The sequence below is a fragment of the Gracilinanus agilis genome, chromosome 3 (genome assembly GCF_016433145.1).
Source record: "Gracilinanus agilis isolate LMUSP501 chromosome 3, AgileGrace, whole genome shotgun sequence".
Taxonomy (NCBI): domain Eukaryota; kingdom Metazoa; phylum Chordata; class Mammalia; order Didelphimorphia; family Didelphidae; genus Gracilinanus; species Gracilinanus agilis.
In genome coordinates, this window is record NC_058132.1 from 123,579,251 (window position 1) to 123,599,089 (window position 19,839).

The 19,839-nt window shown below is 36.9% G+C and overlaps 1 protein-coding gene across 1 annotated transcript in view; it reads right to left on the reverse strand.

Annotated features, from left to right (window-relative positions):
- Positions 1 to 19,839, reverse strand: part of ATP7B (ATPase copper transporting beta) — an 80,586-nt gene that overhangs the window by 10,910 nt on the left and 49,837 nt on the right. The window contains exons 10-16 of the mRNA XM_044666052.1: positions 18,853 to 18,980; positions 18,585 to 18,739; positions 18,220 to 18,354; positions 12,955 to 13,149; positions 10,963 to 11,145; positions 5,716 to 5,884; positions 3,360 to 3,506 (exon numbers count right to left, since the gene is read on the reverse strand). Of these exons, the coding sequence (XP_044521987.1) occupies positions 3,360 to 3,506; positions 5,716 to 5,884; positions 10,963 to 11,145; positions 12,955 to 13,149; positions 18,220 to 18,354; positions 18,585 to 18,739; positions 18,853 to 18,980 (1,112 nt within the window). The remainder of the gene's footprint in view (positions 1 to 3,359; positions 3,507 to 5,715; positions 5,885 to 10,962; positions 11,146 to 12,954; positions 13,150 to 18,219; positions 18,355 to 18,584; positions 18,740 to 18,852; positions 18,981 to 19,839) is intronic.

Consider the following 19,839-nt stretch of genomic DNA (forward strand, 5'->3'; position numbering starts at 1 on the left):
CTAGGCAATGTGCTAAGCACTAGAGAAACAAAGAAAAAAAAATAGTCACTCCCTTCAAGGAGCTCATAATCTAATAGAGAAGAAAACATCCAAACAGGCTATGTACAAGATCAATAGGAAATAATGAACTGAGGGGAGGCACTAGAATTAAGAGGGCTTTAGAAAGGTTTCAGTAAAAGATGGATGGGATTTTAGTAAAGTACATAAAAGAACTCAGTGGATGTAGTAGAAAAAGAAGAGCCTCTCAAGCATAGAACATCTCTAGCTATATACACACCAGCTTACAATTTATATATTCCTGGTCCATTTCTCCAATCCTAGGCTTCTATTAAGACCCAGCTCAGGTACTATCTTCTTCAGGAGGTATTTCCTGATTCTGTCCTCTTCCCAGTCTGGTCTCTGATACTATTAATTCTAAGCGTGCCTTCTATCTACTCTGTATTTATCTTGCAAGTTCTGATTTATGTGTGCTGTTTTCCCAACTAGAGTGTAAGTTCTTTAAGGGAAAGAAGTGTTTTTCTTTTTCTTCATATCTCTAGCCCTTTGTACGGTATTTAGCTCATACAGAAAGTAATAAATGCTTGTGGACTGATTGACTAAAGGAAAATTGGAAAGGCATAAATAGGATGACTGAATTGGATATAGAGGTTAAGGAATTGGGAATGGAGTGAAGGAAATGCAAAGAGTAGTGCTTCTCTAATTATGTGCAACAGAAACAATCTGGTTTTACTGGACAGACAAGACGATATTTAATGGTGTGTGGAATAATTTGAAAGAAGAAAGGGCATTGGAACAAGGGGGAAAGAACAAAATGGAACGAATGGGAAAATATTTATTTGGCCAAAATAAAAGGAAAATGGGTGAGTAAAAGGAACAAATATAGACTAATAAAATGGCTAGAGAGTCAACAGTGTAAGACATAAAGAAAATGGAAACTAGTAGATAGTTTTAAGGAAAAGAAACTCAAGAGAAATATCCTGACAAGGCAGTTCTAGAGGAAAGCTTTGAGAAAAGAAAAAAAGAGGACATAGCATGAGAAATAAAAAGAATATTAAAAGATTTTGAAAGAAAAAGGATAAGTTATAATTTGTGTGTTAAATTTTAGGTATAAGGTATAGCTTACTTTATAAAATATAAATACTCCTACAGTGTCCTGCAGAAAATCAATTTTTGTAAACCAAATTATTAAATATCCTAGGGGAGTTTATTTTTTAAAGGATTTTTGCAATGAACATCTTATAGGAGCAAAGGATTTTTACTTTAAAAATCTAAGTCTTCATATATAGGGCTCTTTTGAAGCAATCATAGCCTAAAGGAAGACAAGCTATGATAATAATATGGTACCAATTTTTGGAAGCTGGGAATAATCAGATGAAAGAAAAAGAGAGGGAATCAAAGGTTTAAAAATAGGATAACCAAAATAGAAATTTTACTATGGCAATAAAGGAATCAAGGGAGGAAATGAGGTGAGCTTTGCAGAATAGGAAAATATTACAGTTGCTGTTTAACTATATTTGGGACTACTTAAAGATAGAGAGGCCAAAGAATAGATCAGACTAGCTATATGACAAACTGAAGCAAATACTGAAGCATAACATTTACTAAATCCAAAACCCCTAGCTAATGAGGTAAATGCTTGATTGATCACTATTTGTCATAAACTGCTGGCAAATCTGGAAATAAGTCTGGCACAAATTAATTTTGGGCAGAGCAACACCTCACACCCCAAGCCAAGAAAAGCTCCATATGGACATGACAGACATAAAAGGTCACATAAAAAATAAATTAGAGGAGCAAGAAGGGAATTACTATTTATAATTATAGACAGAGGAAGAGTTTTTAAACAAATAAGGGATAGAGAAGATCTTGGAAAACAAAACTGACAATTTTGATAACATAAAATTTAAAAATCTGCATAGATAAAACTAATGCAATCAAAGCTAAAATGGAAAGTTATCTGGGGAAAAAAACCTTTCCAATCAAGTTTCTCTAATAAAGATGTCATTTTTGTGATATATAAGGAACTGATTCAAATTTATAAAAACAACAGCCATTCCCCAAATGATAGTTTGTCAAAGGATACAAAATAAGCAGTGTTAAAGAACTAAATCCACATCATTAAAAGTTATTTGAAAAAAATCCTCCAAATAAAAATAATTAGAGAAATGCAAATTCAAGCAACTCTTGGCAAAGATGAGAAAAAAGGAAAATGTTGAAGTTGCACAAAAACAGGTAGAAATATGAACTGGTTCTATGATTTGGGAAAGTAACAGAATTATATTCAAAAAGTTGTAAACTGTGCATACTCTTTGACCAAGTAATATCACTAATAGGCCTATACCACAAAGAGATTAAGAAAGAAAAAGAACACATATTTACATAAATATTTATAGAAGCTCCTTTCTGTAGTAGTAAAAACTGGTAAAACTGGTCCCCATCAATTGGGCAATAGTTGAACAAATTATGGTATGTGAATGTAATGGAATATTTACTGGACCATAAGAAATAAAATGTATAGTTTAAGAGAAACCTGGGAAGACTGAGCTGATTCATATTGTAGTGAATAGAACTTTTTTTGATGGACTCAAAAGCTTTTATTAAATAGAAAATGAGTTATAGAATCAAATAAAAAATTGAATCCATTTTGTTACAGGAAACACCTTTGGTGCCAATCACATAGCCAAATAAAGCTATATACAGGTAAGGTGTTTTCTCAGTTTGAATTTTCTGATCCTGAAAGAAGTTTGTATTTTGTTCTAAACATTCCCATATGAGTTGCATATAGAAGGTTTTCTTCTAACCTGATTCTGATGATGATCAGGGTGCACTGGATGCTTACAGTTACACAATGATGTAAATAGATAGTAAAACACTATAAAAATGGATACATTTTAAAGACTTAAGAACTTTGATCAATGTAATAACAATCATGATTTCAGAGAACTTTGATGAATCATGCTACCCATTTCAGAACAGAGAGGTGATGGAATCAGGACAGAGAATGAGATAAACTTTTGGACATGGCCAACATGGGAATGTGTTTTGCTCAACTATGAATATTGGTTACAAATACTGGTTTTCAACTGGTCATAGGATAAGGGATGAGAAAATAAATGTGTTTTAATTAAAAATTAAATCAAATACAAGTTCAAAACAAGGATAAATTTTTGGCACTTACATGGGAGACTGGGCTAATGCTTCATGCTATTATGAATGTAGGAAGATTCCTAACAATCAAAACATTCAGCTTACGTCAGGAAGGGAGTGATTAGAGAATTTTGGTGGTGGGAATGGGAACAGATAAACACAGCACGCACAATGAACAATACATCATGCAGTTGACTAAGAAAATGACTTACCATCAATAGCTACCAATATTGCCGTTTGCCCCTTCATTTCATGGTCTGTCATAGCATCACTGACATCAGTGGATATTGTTAAACCATTCCGTCGCATCCATTCCCGGTTTCCAATCAGTACAGAATAAGTGTGAGGCACGGCTGAACCTGTCCAATAGAACCTTTGTTGAGACATCAGACACAAACAAGCCCAGTCTGTACTGCCAGAGAGGGCTAAAAAACAAGAAGCTACATTTCATGTAATGACCTAACTATAAAACCCTCACATTTCACTTCCCTGTTAAAGAACTGTTAATTTCTACCCCCTTCTCTCCCCACAATAATATTGCTTCTAACAAGGTTAAAAAAGAAAACAAAATGTGTAAAATATACACAATTACAGGTATGCATCAGGCTGAAACTTCTGGCAACACAAAGTACATTCACACAAAGATACTAACAGGGCAGGGATTGCCTTCTGCCTCTTTTTGTACCCCCCAGGACTTAGCTTAGCACAATGCATGGCACTTGGTAGGCGTTTAATAAATGTTTTCTAATTGACCCATTATTTCTTGTAATATTTTATAGTTTAAGTTCTATCTCCGACATTGATTAGCTATGTGATCCTAGACAAGTCACTAAACCTTCCTCAGTCTCCTTTTCCTCATTTGTAAAATGGGGGAAATAATGCCTCCTTTACAGGGTTGCTAAGAGGATTAAATGAGATATGAAGTACTCGGTAAACATTAAAGTGATATATAAATGATTATGTTAACTATGACTAACTAATATCTCTCCTCCGTCTCTAGCAATGATGGCCAGTTCTTTCACTACAGAGGTTCTTATAGAGTCTGGTAAAATGTACAGACTTCTTTCTCAGAATAATATCTTTAAATGCATAAAATAAAGTGCATGGGATTATAAAGGAAACTAAATATGATGAGACATAGTTGTCTCAACTATTTTTTAAAAATAAAACAAGTTCAGAGATCCCATGTTAATTATCTCTGTTACTATCATGTCTAGTGACTTTCTTTTTATTTTTTTAATTTTATTTTTTAAACCCTTAACTTCTGTGTATTGGTTCCTAGGTGAAAGAGTGGTAAGGGTGGACTAGTGACTTTCTTAATACCAAATGTGATGATTTTTTTCCAAAACTGTAACATAGTCTATCTTGGTATAGGTTTCCCCTAAGGAATCAGTGATGCTATATGTGTGTGAATCTGAGTATGCCACAGATTCAGTAGAATTAAAATAGAGAAACAACCCAAAGGGCATTAAAATATGCATAATACAATCACCTATCATGGTCTGGAAAAATGACATATAGTTCTCTCCTCTGCATGGAGGAGCAGGGAACTATAATTGTAGGACACAGTATAGGCTGTCAGAGGAGGTCATTCATTGGGCTATTGTGCCTAACTCCTTCTTTGTTGTAGCAGAGGAAGTTCAATGGTCGATTAAGGGGTGTATAATGGGAAATGATTGTGGTATAAAAAACAAACAGTACCAATAAAACTCAAGCCATCTCATGATCCTCCAACCAATCTATCTCTGCATAGATATAGAAATGTGTACAACTATATCTACATAAACATAAACACAGATATAGATATACATAGTTTGGAGAGTCCTAACTTATTTATATTTATTACATAAATGTGTCATATTTATTAACATATACAGTATATATATTTATTAGTTTAAGCAGGCTGAAGCATGCTATCTGTGTATGAGAAGTAGCATAAAAGACATGAAAAAGGTTGGGTATAACTGAAAAAAGACAATGGGTCATTTGTGCTTCAAGAATGAGAGGCAAGAAAGGGGCCATGCTAGGTCACTCCTCTTTGGAATAGTTATATAATAATAACATCACAGATTTAAAGCTAGAACATAACAAAGGCCATAAAGTCTAACTCCCTTATTTTACAGATGAAAAAGACGTGAGGCCAAGAGAGAGTAAATGAATTTACCCAATGTCACCCAGGAAGGAAGCGTCAAAGGCAAGATTTAAACCCAGGTCCTTTACTTCCCTGTGCCAGGCTTTCTTCTTAAGCCATGCAAGGGCTTCCCGATGCATCAGTAGAGGGAGTATACACACTGATGAAATTACCATTCTCCAGAAGTACCAAAGAAAAGTGTAATACTCTTATCCCCCATTACCACTGAACATTGTGTGGATTAGAAGAGGCTTTTGTATGTGACTTGGCTGCAGATCACACCCACTCATGTGCACACCTTTTTCCAGGCTAAGGAGGAAATCACACCAGAAATACTTGGCAACGCTGCCTCTGTGGTCTGGCACAATTCCATTTTTACCCAGTCAAGTTCTGATTATTGATGTTTCCCCAGAGCCAAAGGCAATGATCAATGAAACCTTTTTTGGTGGGAAGGCTGCCAACACCATTCAGATGACTATTCCATTCATTTAAAGGGTCTTCGCTTTGGGCCAAGATGGCTTCAACATTGCTGACTTTACAGCCAATTCCGCACCCAGGGACAGCTTGGAAGTCCATGCAGTACCCTAGGGTTTCAGCTCCAAGTTCCTGTGAATGAAGGTCAAGATTCAGAATGGGAAACGGAGTCAGGAGGATAGAAGTGATGGAGGGAGAAATAAGAATGAAGAGAGAGAGGAGGAAAATGTGAATGAGGGAGGGAAGGACAAAAAAGGTGTTAGAGATAGAGAGAGAGATACAGAAAGATTAATTAACTCTTGCTTCTGTTTTTTTCTTTCATTGTTGCCAATTCATTGTGTCCACTCATACTGTACTTTACCTTCACTGTGCCCTGGTCCAGTTCTGCAGATTGATATTGTTTCAAACTGTCAAGTTCAGATTCTGATTTCTCTTATATGAAGCTTATCCTGAACAGGGACAAGCGATCTCTCCTCCCTCAGAAGGATTCTCTCTCTCTTATATTATACTTTGCATGTTTCCTGTGCACTTACTTTATTTTTGTTTTCATTTATAACTATCTCCTTCAAAAGAAATTTTGATGAGTTAAGTAGTCCCATATCCTGCCCAACTGCCAACAGTGGGTGAATTCTTGAGGTAAAGAAAGGAGAAAGGCAAGAGCAAATATTTAAGAGAATCAAAGGGAAAATGATATTTCTATCCTTAGAAACCCTTTACAAAAAGTCCTAACCTTTGGTCTTGCATCTTCAGCATCTATCAGACATCTTGAATTAGATGTCCCTTAGACACCATAAAATCAATGTGTACAAAACTGAATGCATGATCCTTCTTCCCAGGCCCTCTTCTCTTCCTAATTTCCTTACAGATATGAAGGGCCCAATCGCTCAGGCCCACAACCCAGGAGGTGTCATCCTCAGCTCCTTACTCTCACCCCCCATAGTCAATTTGTTGCCAAGTTCTGTCATTTCTCCCTGTATCATCTCTCATTTACACTCTTCTCTCCTCTGACAGCCACCACCCTCGTGTAGGCCCTCATCACCTCAAGCCAGGACTATGACAGTCACCTGTAGGGGGATCTTCTCACCCCAAACTGGTCCTTACTCTAGTCCATCCTCTACTCAGCTATCAAACTGAGGTTCCCAAAGCACAAGGCTGGTCATATCACTTTGCTCCTACCTCTACCCCCATTCAATCAACTCCTGCAGCTCCCTATCACCTCTAGGATCATACAGAAAACCCTCTGTGATAGGGCCCCCTATTAAAGGATCCATAAAGCACTGAATATATCTGAATGACCTAGGGCTGAACCTAGGACATATTTGTGTACTATGTCCCTGGAAACTCTAGTAGAAGATATGTCATCTTATGTATGTTTTTATGTATCTAACAGATACCCCTAAATCCTCCAATCACAGTGCAGATTGTATCCAACAGATCAATACCATGACAAGGATGCACTGTTCTCCTCAAGACTCTCTGTTACTCATTACAACCCAGATGCTTATAAATATCATCACTTCCCTCAATAAAGCCACCATTGTTTGCCACCAGCATCTTTGGTCCGTGCCATTGATAATCATTAGCCTTCCTGGATCCACCTACTTTCTTAACCCTTGGGCCCCCCAAACAGGTGGTCCCTGGTGGTCTCTGACACCTCTGTTTGATTTTTCAAAGCCTTCCAGACCCTATCTCCTTTCTACCTTTCATACTTTTTACACCTGACTCTCCTCCACATAATCACAGAATGATCCAAAGACACTGGCCTTCTGCTTGTGCGTTGCACAAGACACTCCATTTCCTGACTCCAGGCATTTTCACACAGCAGGCACTTAACTGCTTGATGAATTGACAAAAGGAATAGAATGAGACTACCTAAGGAAGATTAAGCTCCCTCACCTTCCTTACTCCAGGCTGCTGTGAAAGGGAATTTTGGAGGTAGAAGGGAAAGGAATGTAGGGAAGCCCGAGGAAGGTAAACTGTGGTAGCCCCCAAGGCCGGGAGGGGAAACTGACTCGAGCTCTTTGGAGCTTAATAAAGATCAGGTAGCACTTAAGAATAGCTACGTTTATTTAGATTAGAAAAGGGAAGGTCTAGGGAAGCTAGGAGGTAGATCTCTGGAAAAGGCACCAAGAGAGAGCTCAGGGCCAAGATAATCTCCAGGGTCAAGAGAGAGTCTCCAGGGTCAAGAGCAAAAAGGTGCCCAAACTCTCTCTTTTATACTTTCTCTGACACCTCCCACAAAGGAAGAGGGGAAAGTTTGGGGAAAGTTGTAGCAGGGAATCCTGGGAGATGTAGTCTCCCAGGGCTTAGACTATTTTTAAACAACATGCTGCTAAACCTTTCTAAATCATTCATCTTTATCATTTTTCTTTCCTTCTTTGTTACATTCTCAGAGAAGAGGTTGTCCCTTTCTTTGCCACAACCAATAAGCTAACCCCTTTACTTGAACCCTTTATCCTATCCTTCCTTCCCCTTCTCCAAGAGCTTGATCCATTGCTCATTCTTTCTTGTTCTTCTCTCAACTTAAAAGTTTCTCTATCTCCTGGCTCCTTTCCTATTGCTTAAAAATATGCTTGCCTCTCCCCCATCTTTAAAAATGGATATTCTCTTGATCCTGTCATCCTTTTCAGCTTAGTACAATGGAAAAAATGCTACTCTGAAGAAACCAGTTTAAAACCAGGCTTTGTCCCTTACCATCTTGTAATCTTTTTAAAGTCATTTAATCTATTTGGCTTCAGTCTTCTATTTTGAAAAATGGGAAATGAAGGCTGACTAGATGGTTTTTAGAGTCTCATCTAACTCTAAATCTATGATACTCTGATAATAAAAAAAAATGGGGGGGGGGACATCAAGAGATACCTGAAACTGCCAACAGCCTCCACCAAGGTCTTCCTGAAATGCCTCATTAGAGGCACGGCAGTAACCATGGAATGACAAAGGCCATGTCAACAGATCATCAACTCTTGGGAAAGGTTGTGAGGACAATCTACAGATAGACTGCATTTGCTGTCTAAAGTCCAGTCTAAGTAAACACAGAAAGAGGCTCATCTCCTGGAATTTGGTCACTGGTGCTTAATTTTTTGGTTGTGGTAATTCTAGAAACAGACAAAAATTCAAACTGATCTGAAGTAGTAGGTGGTTTCTCTCACTTTTGTGGTGACAAAAACAGGAAAGATGGCAGCAAGTATTAAGCAAACATATGACCATGAAAATAAATTAAGCTTATTTGATAGCATTCTCCTTAAGTAAAGTCAGTATATAACCTGATACCTAAAGGTCTCAATGCAAAGAAAAATGCAAAGAAGAATGTAAAAAAAAAGTTGAAAAATATAATCTAGGGTTAAGAAATGAAAAAAACAAAAGCCTTATACCCTATTCAGCAGCCTCATGGCAAAAGAACACATTTTTTAAAAATTGCAATATAGCAAAAATAATCACAAAAAAATTGAAGTTTCCACAAAAGTCAATTTTTAAAAGACCTAATGCTCTTTAAATGATGCTATATGGTTATATATCATGGAATACTACTATTTCAGAATAATTAAAATGCAGATGAACTAAAGGGCACTGGAAAGCTGGCCTGTGAGCATAAAGATTGCAGCATAACCCTAGCAATGGTTGGCAAGGTTAGAATGGTAAGAAAGGTATCTTCAGGGATGTGTCTGCCTAGAAAAGGTGGCAAGACCAGTTATGTAGCAAGAACAGGAAGGTAACAGATGAACAGCCTTAGAACTTCCCTGACATCCAAAAAATATTAAAAGAAGCTGAGGAAGGCTTCAGGTAAACTGAGTAGACAATAGATAGAGGATTTATGAAAGCAGATGGCCAAATGTAACAAAAGATGAGAGAGAGTGAATGGGCCTTGAATTGAATCTGTAAGGCTGCTTATATTCAAGAGATAATGCATAGTCTTTAGCATAGGGTCTAACAAATAGTTGTTGTTGTCATTCAGTAGTTTTTCAGCGATGTCCAACTCTTCATGACCTCATTTGGGGCTTTCTTAGAAAAGATATTGGAGTGTTTTTGCTATTTCCTTTTCTACAGAGAAGGAAACTGAAGCAAACATTGGCATGACTTATCTAGGGTCACACTGCTGCTGTAAGTGTCTGAGGCCAGATCTGAACTAGAGAAGAGGAATCTTCTTGACTCTAGGTCCTGCACTCTCTCTACCTTCCTTCACAGATGCCCTACCAAGTAGCAGGTTTTTTAAGGGTTTTTTTTAAAGGTAGGCATTAATTAAATAAAATTAACTAAATAAAATTAAAAAATAAAATTAAAGGTTAGGTGGCATAATGGACAGAACATTGGACTTAAGAGTCAGAATAACCTGAGTTCAGGTTTGGACTTAAGACTCTAACTACCCTGGGCAAGTTACTTACTTTCTGTCCGCCTCAATTTTCTCAACTATAAAATGGAAATAATAATAACACCTACCTACAAGGCTTTTGTGAGGATCAAATTAACAGTGAAGTGCTTAGCATAATGCCTGGCACACAGTAGGCACTTAAAAATGCTTGTTCCTTTTCTCTTCCCTTCTCTTTGATAATTTTTATTGACTATGTAAAATAATACATCAAAAGAAAACAGAAAATAAGTGATAATCTACCATACATGTCAGAAAACTAAAAAACAAGTTAAATAATGTCAAAAATGAATCAGCCTTATCTAAAAAATAGAACATAAATCAGGTTTCTGAACGAATGAGTTTCCACACAAGTAAGATTTTACAGTGTTTCCTGTTAAATTACCTAGGTTAATTTTTATTTATTGCTCATATTCATTTAGGCTATTCCAACTGCCTCAGGCCAGTGTCTTAGTGAGACCTACTACCTATGCTCTCATGGTCAAGATGTGAGAGGGGGAAAAAAACAATAGGGCCTCCCAGTCAAAAGAATTATATGTGGTTGAATCAATGCCACAGGTGAAAATCTTAGATGAACAGCTTCAAATTCTTATTTGCCAAAAATACCTTTAGCAAATTTTATAGGGTCTTCTCCATTACCTTTGTGACCAGTGGCAATGCACTGTGTGGTTGGCAGGAGGCACATCCCATGATGAGACTCCAGCTCCATGATGGCATCATATGGTCACTGCCCTTGGTTATATACTGTGAGAGACACGTAGCCGAGGTGCTGGGAAGCCTCACCTGCCCAGGCACAGAGAATGAGAGAACAGGACAGGGGCTGGATGTTTTATAACTGTGTACCTACCTCTTTGCAGTACTTGGTGACAGCCACCCCCAGGGGATGCTCACTGCTGGCTTCAGCCGTGCCAACCACAGCCAGAACCTTCCTCAGAGGCAAGGAAACCATGTCCACCAACAGAAGAACTCTCATGACTCTGGGGACACCATACGTAATGGTTCCAGTTTTGTCAAACATCACCGTCTTGATCTGTCAGAAATAAACGGCGTTGGAATGACGCTGAGAGTCATTGTGACAGAGGAGAAAGTGATCATTTGGAATCAGGGACCCAGGACTGAGTTCTGCCTCTGCTTTTACTAGCTGTATGACCTTCTGGTGAATCATGTAACTATTCTAGCTTACAATCTATAAGATGCAGGGTGGGCTAGACAACCTCTCAGTCCCTTCCAGTTAATTCTGAATCTATGATCAATTATATGTTATATGTTAGATATATTATATATAATCCACTGCCAGAATCACAGGATTAGAAGGAGCATACACAGGCCATATCATCCAAATCCCTGTCTCCTGGTAGAGACAGCAATATACTGAAGTCATCTCAGAGAAAAAGGAGTCAATGCTATTTAAAAGACTTACAAAGTAAAAAGATTTTATCCCTCTCTCTAAAAACTAATCTCACTCCCAGAAATTTATTCCTATGTCTGCCCGGCAAAGTCAGGATGAAGCACAAGCAAGATTGTCTAGGATGCAACATACAAGTAGTGTCTTGAGGGACACCGATGTGTCATTTTTTGTACAAAAACATAATTTTGACAGTAGAAAATTCTGTGATTTATGGCATACATTTATTTTGTGATAAACTGAGCTATGTGTTTGTAATAGACAATTGTTCCAAAATTTGTTTCAGAATCTTAGAGCTAGATGGGGCTACAGAGGCCATCTAACCAAACCCATACATATACCTGAACAAGAGTCCACTCTGTACTCAGACACTTCCCAGCTGTGTGATCCTGGGCAAGTCACTTGACCCCCATTGCCCACCCTTACCACTCTTCCACCTATGAGCCAATACACAGAAGTTAAGGGTTTAAAAAAAAAATCTGCTCTGTAACATCCTTGACAAGTAGATCCAGCCTTTCCTTGAAGACTTTTAGTCAGAAGCAATCCATTTCCTCTAAAGCAATCCATTCCACTTTTCTTTTCTTTTTTTTTTTTAAACCCTTAACTTCTGTGTATTGGCTTATAGGTGGAAGAGTGATAAGGGTGGGCAATGGGGGTCAAGTGACTTGCCCAGGGTCACACAGCTGGGAAGTGTCTGAGGTCAGATTTGAATCTAGGACCTCCCGCCTCTAGGCCTGACTCTCAATCCACTGAGCTATCCAGCTGCCCCCTCCATTCCACTTTTCAAGAGCTACAAAACTGAGAGAAGTCCTTTCTTCCACTGAGAGGAGATCTGCTTCTCTGAACCTTCCTCTTTTGTCCCTAGTTATGCCCTTTGGGCTCAAGCCCCGATGAGGGCTAACATATTTACCACATGATATCCTTCAAACACCTGAAGACAAATCAGGCCCATGTCAAGGCTTCTCTAGGCTAAAAAGTCACAGTTCCTTCAACTGATATGTGAGTTCACACCATTCAAGGTTATTCAACATCCTTGATACTTCCCTCTGGACAATCTACTTATCATTGAACACCCAGAACTGAAAATAATATACACTAAGACTCATGTCCCAGGCTCTAGCCACTCTGGGCTCTTAATATAAGTGAAGATCATGTTTGTTCTTTTGAAGTGTCTAAGGACAGATCTGAACTCAGGTCTTCTAGACTCCAGGCCCAAGGTTCTATCCACTGAACTATTTAGTTGCTTCAATAATGCTTTATCATTCTGTGATCTATTATCTTTATCATGACAATACCTGAGGATCCACACCATTCTTTCTGGGGAAGGCAAGCCATTGAGTCCAGTTCCTGCCTCTAAAGTAAAGTTCTTTAAATCTAAATCCAGAGTGACCTAAACACGTGGTGAGACACCCCAGGGACAATAAGCACACTTACCCTGTGAGCCATTTCGAGGGGTTTGCCTCCTTTGATGAGAATACCATTTTGGGCAGCTACCCCTGTTCCAACCATAACTGCTGTTGGTGTAGCCAAGCCCAGTGAGCAAGGACAGGCAATGCACAATACCGTGATGGAAGTTTGGAACGCAAACCGAATGATCACTTCTGCCTGGGAGATATGTTTGTTAGCATTCTGAAAAGGGAAGAAGAGAAAAGCAGATTGAGGCTTAGGTAAGAGGGATCACAAACTTCTGAAACTGCAAGAGAATACTGAAGGAGCAGACCTCTAATCTTGTTCTGAGCTGGAATTCAGGGAAATTATATTCTAATTTTACTCTTTCCTGACTGAGTAGTTTCAGGCAAATCATTTAATTGGTTCATAGTTCATTTTTCCTATATGAAAAAAATTAATATCCTGATTTCCCTCAAAGAAATGCTGTGGAGGAAAATCTTGTTAATGAAAGAATGTTCTATGCTGTAATTTAAAAAGTCTGAAGTGTATTTTAAAAGAATGTTTTATGCTGCAATTCAAAACTTAGAAATATATTTTTAAAAAATCCAAAACATGTGGAGTAGTAATTTTTGATTTCACATGTAGTATTCTTTTTCAGTTCTTTGTATCAGGAAGTATTTGTGTTCATTAATTTTCAAGTTCATAATAATAAAGGGAAAATTTAATTTTAAAAGTGACAGTTATCCATCCACTAATGCTTTATGGCTATGTGAGTATTTTAATAGGCATTGAAAGCCACTGGATTGAGTTGGCTTGTTTTCTAGTGTTCAAATAGAAATATTTCTTTCACTCAAGACCTAATAAAAAACACCTTTCCTGAATGTTGTGTTGTAACATTGTATTGTAACAGTGATATTGTAACATAATTTCCTATTTCTTCCCCTACTTTATTAGATAAATCTTAAGTATGGGCTTCATTTATAAAAGCTGACAGGGATAGGGACAGAACCAGTGACTATTATTAGCAGAGGGAATTCTCAGGTGAGAAACTCTCTGCCAATGCAGGCTGGCACCTTTTCCTGCAACCTACAATTGTAGATGGCCTAGAGCAAAGGAGTCAAACATTCAGCCCACTGGCTGAAGCACTCCTAAGAGTAGTACAACCAGATTAAATTGTCACTGGGAAATATTTAATAAAATAAATAAACATACAATAAAACATAATGTTATTATGTGTTTTTCTAAGTTAACATGCAGCTGCAGTTATCCTTATGTACTGTTAAGTGGCCTCTATTTCTATCTAAGTTTTACTCTACTTGTCTAGATCAGTGATGGGCAAACTTTTTAAAGAGGGGGCCAAAGGAAAGGAAATGCTCCTCTTTCAGTCTGTTTCTAAGGCAACTCTTTCAAAGTTTCATTGTATTGTATCCTACTCATTGTATTCGTCAGATTAGGAATAATGTCCTCCCCTGTCCGGTTAGAACATTTCAGAGGGCTGCATCTGGCCCACTGGCCGTAGTTTGCCCATCACTGGTCTAGAACATTAGGACGTTAAATGATTTGCCCAGGGACACACAGCAGGGAAAGGACTTGAACACCCAGATCTTCTCAGCTTCAAGGCCAGGTCCCTAATCCACTATACCACACTGTCTCTACTATTGACAGTTTATGGTTTTTTTACAAATAAAAATTTTGGACCTGTATTTAAAAATATTTCTTTTTTACTTTTCATACAAGTATAGACTTTAACTGAGAAAAATTAATTCCTCATGGGTAGGCTGAGCCAATATAAAAAAGACAGTTCTATTTAAATTAATTTAGTTATTCAATACTATATTAATCAAAGTACAAAACAATTATTTTATAGAGCTGGAAAAAATAACAATAAAATTCATCTGAAAGAACATATGGTTAAGAATATCAAGAGAATCAGTGGGAAAAAAAAATGTGAAGGAAGGTAGCCTAACAGTACCAGAGCTAAACCATATTACACAGCAGGAATCATCAAAGCAATCTGGCAGTGACTAAGAAATAAAGTAGTGGATCAGTGGAATATATTAGGTACATAATACGAAGCAGGAGATGACCATAGAAATCTAGGGTTTGATGACCCAAAGATGGAAACTTTAAGGGCAAGAATTCAATATTTGACAAAAATTGCTAAGAAAATTGGAAAGCAATTTGGTAGAAACTGGGCAAAGACCAACATCTCATGCTGAGTTATCAAGATAGGGTCAAAATGGGTACATGATTTAGGAATAAAGGCTGGGATATTAAGTAAATTAGGGGAGCACAGAAAATGTATCTGTCAGATTTATGAATAAAGGAAGAATTTATGACCAAATAAGAAATAGAGAGGACCAGAGTAAGTAAAATGGATAATTTTGATTACATGAAATTAAAAAAAAGGAGGCTTTTCACAAACAAAACCAATGCAGCCAAAATTAGAAGGAAAACATGATACTGGGGAAAGATTTTATAGCAAGTTTCTCTGATAAAGGTCTCTTCACAAATATATAAGGAAATGAGCCAAAATTTATAAAAATGAGAGCCATTCACCCAATTGATAAAAGGTTAAAGGACATGAATAGCAGTTTTCAGAAGACATCAAAGCTATCAATGATTATATTAAAATGCCCTAATTTACTATTGATTAGATAAATGAAAATTAAAACAACTTTGAGGTACTATTTCATACCTATCAGACTGGTTAACATGGCACAAAAGGAAAATGATAATGCTGAAGGGATGTGGGAAAAAAGATACACTAGTGCTCTTATGGCCTGTGGTAGAGTTGTGAACTAGTCAATCATTCTGAAGAACAATTTGGAACTATCCCCTGATTACTATAAAATTGTGCATACCCTTTGACCCAGTAATACTACTACTATGTCTGTATACCAAAGAGATCAAGGGAAAGGGAAAAGGACCTAAAGGTACAAAAAATATTTATAATAGATTTTTTTTTGTGGGGACAAAGAATTGGAAACAGAGATTATGCTCATCAATTAGAGAATGGATAAACAAGTTATGGCATATGATTGTGGTGGAATACTAATGATGAGCAAGATGGTTGCAGAAAAACCTGGGAAGACTTATATGAAATGATGCAAAATAAAGTGAGCAGAACCAGGAGATCATTGTACACAATAATAGCAATATTGTAAGGATGATCAACTATGAAAGACAACCACTCTGATCAATACAATGATCAAAGGTAATATCTAAAGGATCCAGGATAAAAAATGTGATGCATCAGAGAGAGAACTGATCATCTGAGTGCAGACTGAATCATATTTTTTACTTGTTTTTACTCTTCTTGCTTTTTGCTTCTCTTCAATATGGTTAATATAGAAATATATTTGCATGACTTCACATGACTAATTGATATCATATTGCTTGTCTTCTCAATCAGTGGGGGAGAGGTGGGAAGGAGAAAGAGAATTTGGAACTCAAAAATTTTTTAAATGGACATTAGTTTTTAAAAAGAAAATTAAATATTTCAGTTTCAGAAAAGTTTTTAAGTTTGTAATTTTAAAAACGAGGCAGAAGGATCCAGATAGTTCTTAAGCAAGTCTAGCCATTTGTGTCAAAATTCAATGGTCCATACCTCTTTGGTACAAATCCACGTGTAAGTTATTAGGATTCAACAGAATCCTGGGAAATAATGTGGACTATTCACCTTGGAAATAATTCTCATGGAGCAAAGTTATAGGATCATACAATACCTCATTTATTAGCTCCACCATGATTTTGAAGTGAAAAAAAGAAGTCCAAATAAAAGATGAGGAAGCATAGAACAACAGAAATCCAATAAAGTCACATAGTCAAACTTTTTATGTTAGGACAAACAAATTTTTTTCCTTGTCTCCATCCCACCACTCCTGGGCCCCAAAAGTCACAGCTTTTATAAACAATCAAATTAACTAACTCCAGGTATTAATATTAATTATTGTACCAATAATTAGGATATTGGGGTTTATCAAATACTAAGCTACTGTGTTCATTTCCTTCCACATATTGTATATTTATTTCTGTTCCACTGACCAACCTCTCTATTTCTTAACCAGTACCAAGTGGTTTTGATAATTACTGGTTTGTAGTATGATTTGAGATCTGGTACTTTTAAGTCCCCTTCTTTCCCTCTCCAGAGGAGTATTTGTAATTTGCTTTTATTACTAAAGAAATACAACTTGATATCAGAAAAAGCTGTATTTGGATGTCTGTCTGTTTCAAAGTAAGTACTCCTTTCAAAGAAAGGCCACATAGAATAGAAATAGTAGACAGTGCTGACCTAGAGGTCAAGAAGATCTGGGTTTAATTGCCTCCTGTAATACATATATTACTATGTGACCCTGGGAAAGTCACTAACCCTCTTACCACTAGGAAATGTCTAAAACTAAACTTTTGGAGAGGGGATGCTGACCTGTACTAGTAGATGGAGTTTTCTTACCTGAGAGTTTCCTAGACAAGTAAAATCCCAGGTCTAGTTTCTATCCCTATTAATTTAAAAATAAGAAATGACATCTCAATTGTGGCAATACATGTTCCAAGAATCAGTGTTCCATGAATCATGAATCCCATGAGGGAATCAGTGACAGAAAAATAGCACAAAAAGTAGAAATGTAGCTTCCTAAACTTTAGGCCTATGACAAAAAACTAACAAGAATATATGTGTGTGTGTGTATGTCTTTGCCTTTTCTAGATAAAAGAAACCAAAGTTCAAAACAAAGCAAAATAGTTAAAAGCATTGCTTATCACACTTAACTTTGGCTTTATTATGAAAAACTTGTTTTTTGTTAATTTTCTAAGTATATTTTTTCTTATTTCCACACTGAATTATAAGCTCCTTGAGTGAAGAAGGGTTGGTAATTTCCTTGTTTTTGCCTTCCTGACAGCCCTGATCACAGTGCTTTGAACACAGTAGGCACACAACAAAAGTGATCAATACACTCATGCAAGTTTTGACATAGGTTGGAAATCCTGACACGTTCAAAACTAAACTCCTACAGGCACAAAATTAAAGCAATAAGAAACCAATTTGTTTTGACAATGATTACAATGTAAAACACACAGCAATGTTGGCCAAGGTCAATCAGAAGCATTTGGGAAAATGGTAAGCTGATCCCCCTGCCTCTGTTTTGGATTTGTATGGCAAAAAAAAAAAAAAAAAAAAAAAAAAAAAAAAAGGAATAAGAAATTATAATGAAGGCTATGGATAACTAACGGCTGATGAATTTGGACACTGAAAAAGAAGCATTAGTTGTAGTAGTATATAGGAAGCCAATATAATCCAAGCATTCAACTTACGGGAAAGTATTTTTGAACAACATCAAAATCGATAAAACCAATTACAATCCATACCACCAATGTAACAGTCGAAATGATGATGATGAATGGGACAAAATACCCACTAAATTTGTCAGCCAGTTGCTGTATGGGTGCCTATGGAAAAAAACAATAATACACCAAAATTATTAGAACTTAAAAAGATAAACAATGTTATCTATAAGCATGGAGCAAGAAAGCATAATCATCTCCTTCCTTAATCATTTCATTGCCACACGTGAGAAAACTGATTGGGCTCCTTTGAAGTTCTTAAAATAATTTCCAGAGTGAGGATACTAAGAAGCCATGTCCAAATGTTTGTCAAATCCTCTGGATGTTTTCATTACCTTTGACATTTGAGCCTCTTCTACCAATTTCACAATTTGTGCCAATGTGGTGTCAGGCCCAACATGAGTAGCAGTAATTAGCACTGAGCCATGAGCATTGATTGAACCAGCAATCACTGTGCTCCCTGGTTTCTTAGTAACTGGCATAGCTTCTCCTAGAGAGAAGAAAAGGGAAAAATATTATGAGCTACATTTACCATTAGCATTTAGGTGTCCAGCAAATTCCATGCAATCTCCCAGAAGTGAAGTACAATCAATGCTAGCTAACCTGTGATGAGGGACTCATCTGCCATGGTGCTGCCTTCTAGGACTTTTCCATCTACAGGGAACTTTCCCCCAGGTACTACCTTGATCACATCATTCCGCTGAACCAGCTCCATAGGTACTTGCTCCTCCCTGAAATAAATATTACTAAAGTAAAAAATTGGGAAAATAAAAAGCCCAAGAATTATAGTCTAGCAAAAATTGTGCTGGATTTGGAGTTAAAGGATGTAGGTTCGAATTCTAGCTCTGCTGGGGGTTTTTTGGTAATATTAGAAAAATCTCTCCACTCTTCTGGACCTACAGCTCCTTATATTTAAACTGAATAAGTTGAATTAGATGATCTTTAAGGTTTCTTCTAGTTTTAATTCCTACAAACCACATTCTAGAAGTATTTCATATATATTTTCTCATCACAGGGACCATATTACATTCAAAGCAGATGTTCTTCTTTGGATGCTTAAACTTTTTTTTAGTTAAATTATTTTAAGTCAAAAATTCTATTTCCCTTCATCTTCCTTAATCAAGCAAGAAAACAAAGTCCCCTGTATAGTCAAGCATAACAAACTCTTGAATTAGTCATGTCCAAAAAAAGTCTCAATTAGTACTCTAAGCCATTTACTTCTCTTTCAGGAAATGGGTGGCCTATGTCACCATGAATTCTCTGAAATTATGGTTGTTCATTGTGTTTGTCCAAGTGCCTAAGATTTTCAAAGTTGATTGCCTTTACAATATTTTTGAAATTGTATAAAATATTCTCCTAGTTCTCACTTCCCTGCGAATTAGTTCACACAAGCCTTCCCAGGTTTCTCTAAAAGGCTTCATAAAGTCATCATCATTTCTTACAATACAAGAGCATTCCATCACATACATAGATCATGACTTGTTCAGCCATTCCCCAGTAGAAGGACGTTCGCTCAGTTTGAAATTGTTTGCTACCTTAAGAAAAGCTGCTACAAATATTTTTGTACCCATGGGATCTTTTCTCCTTTCT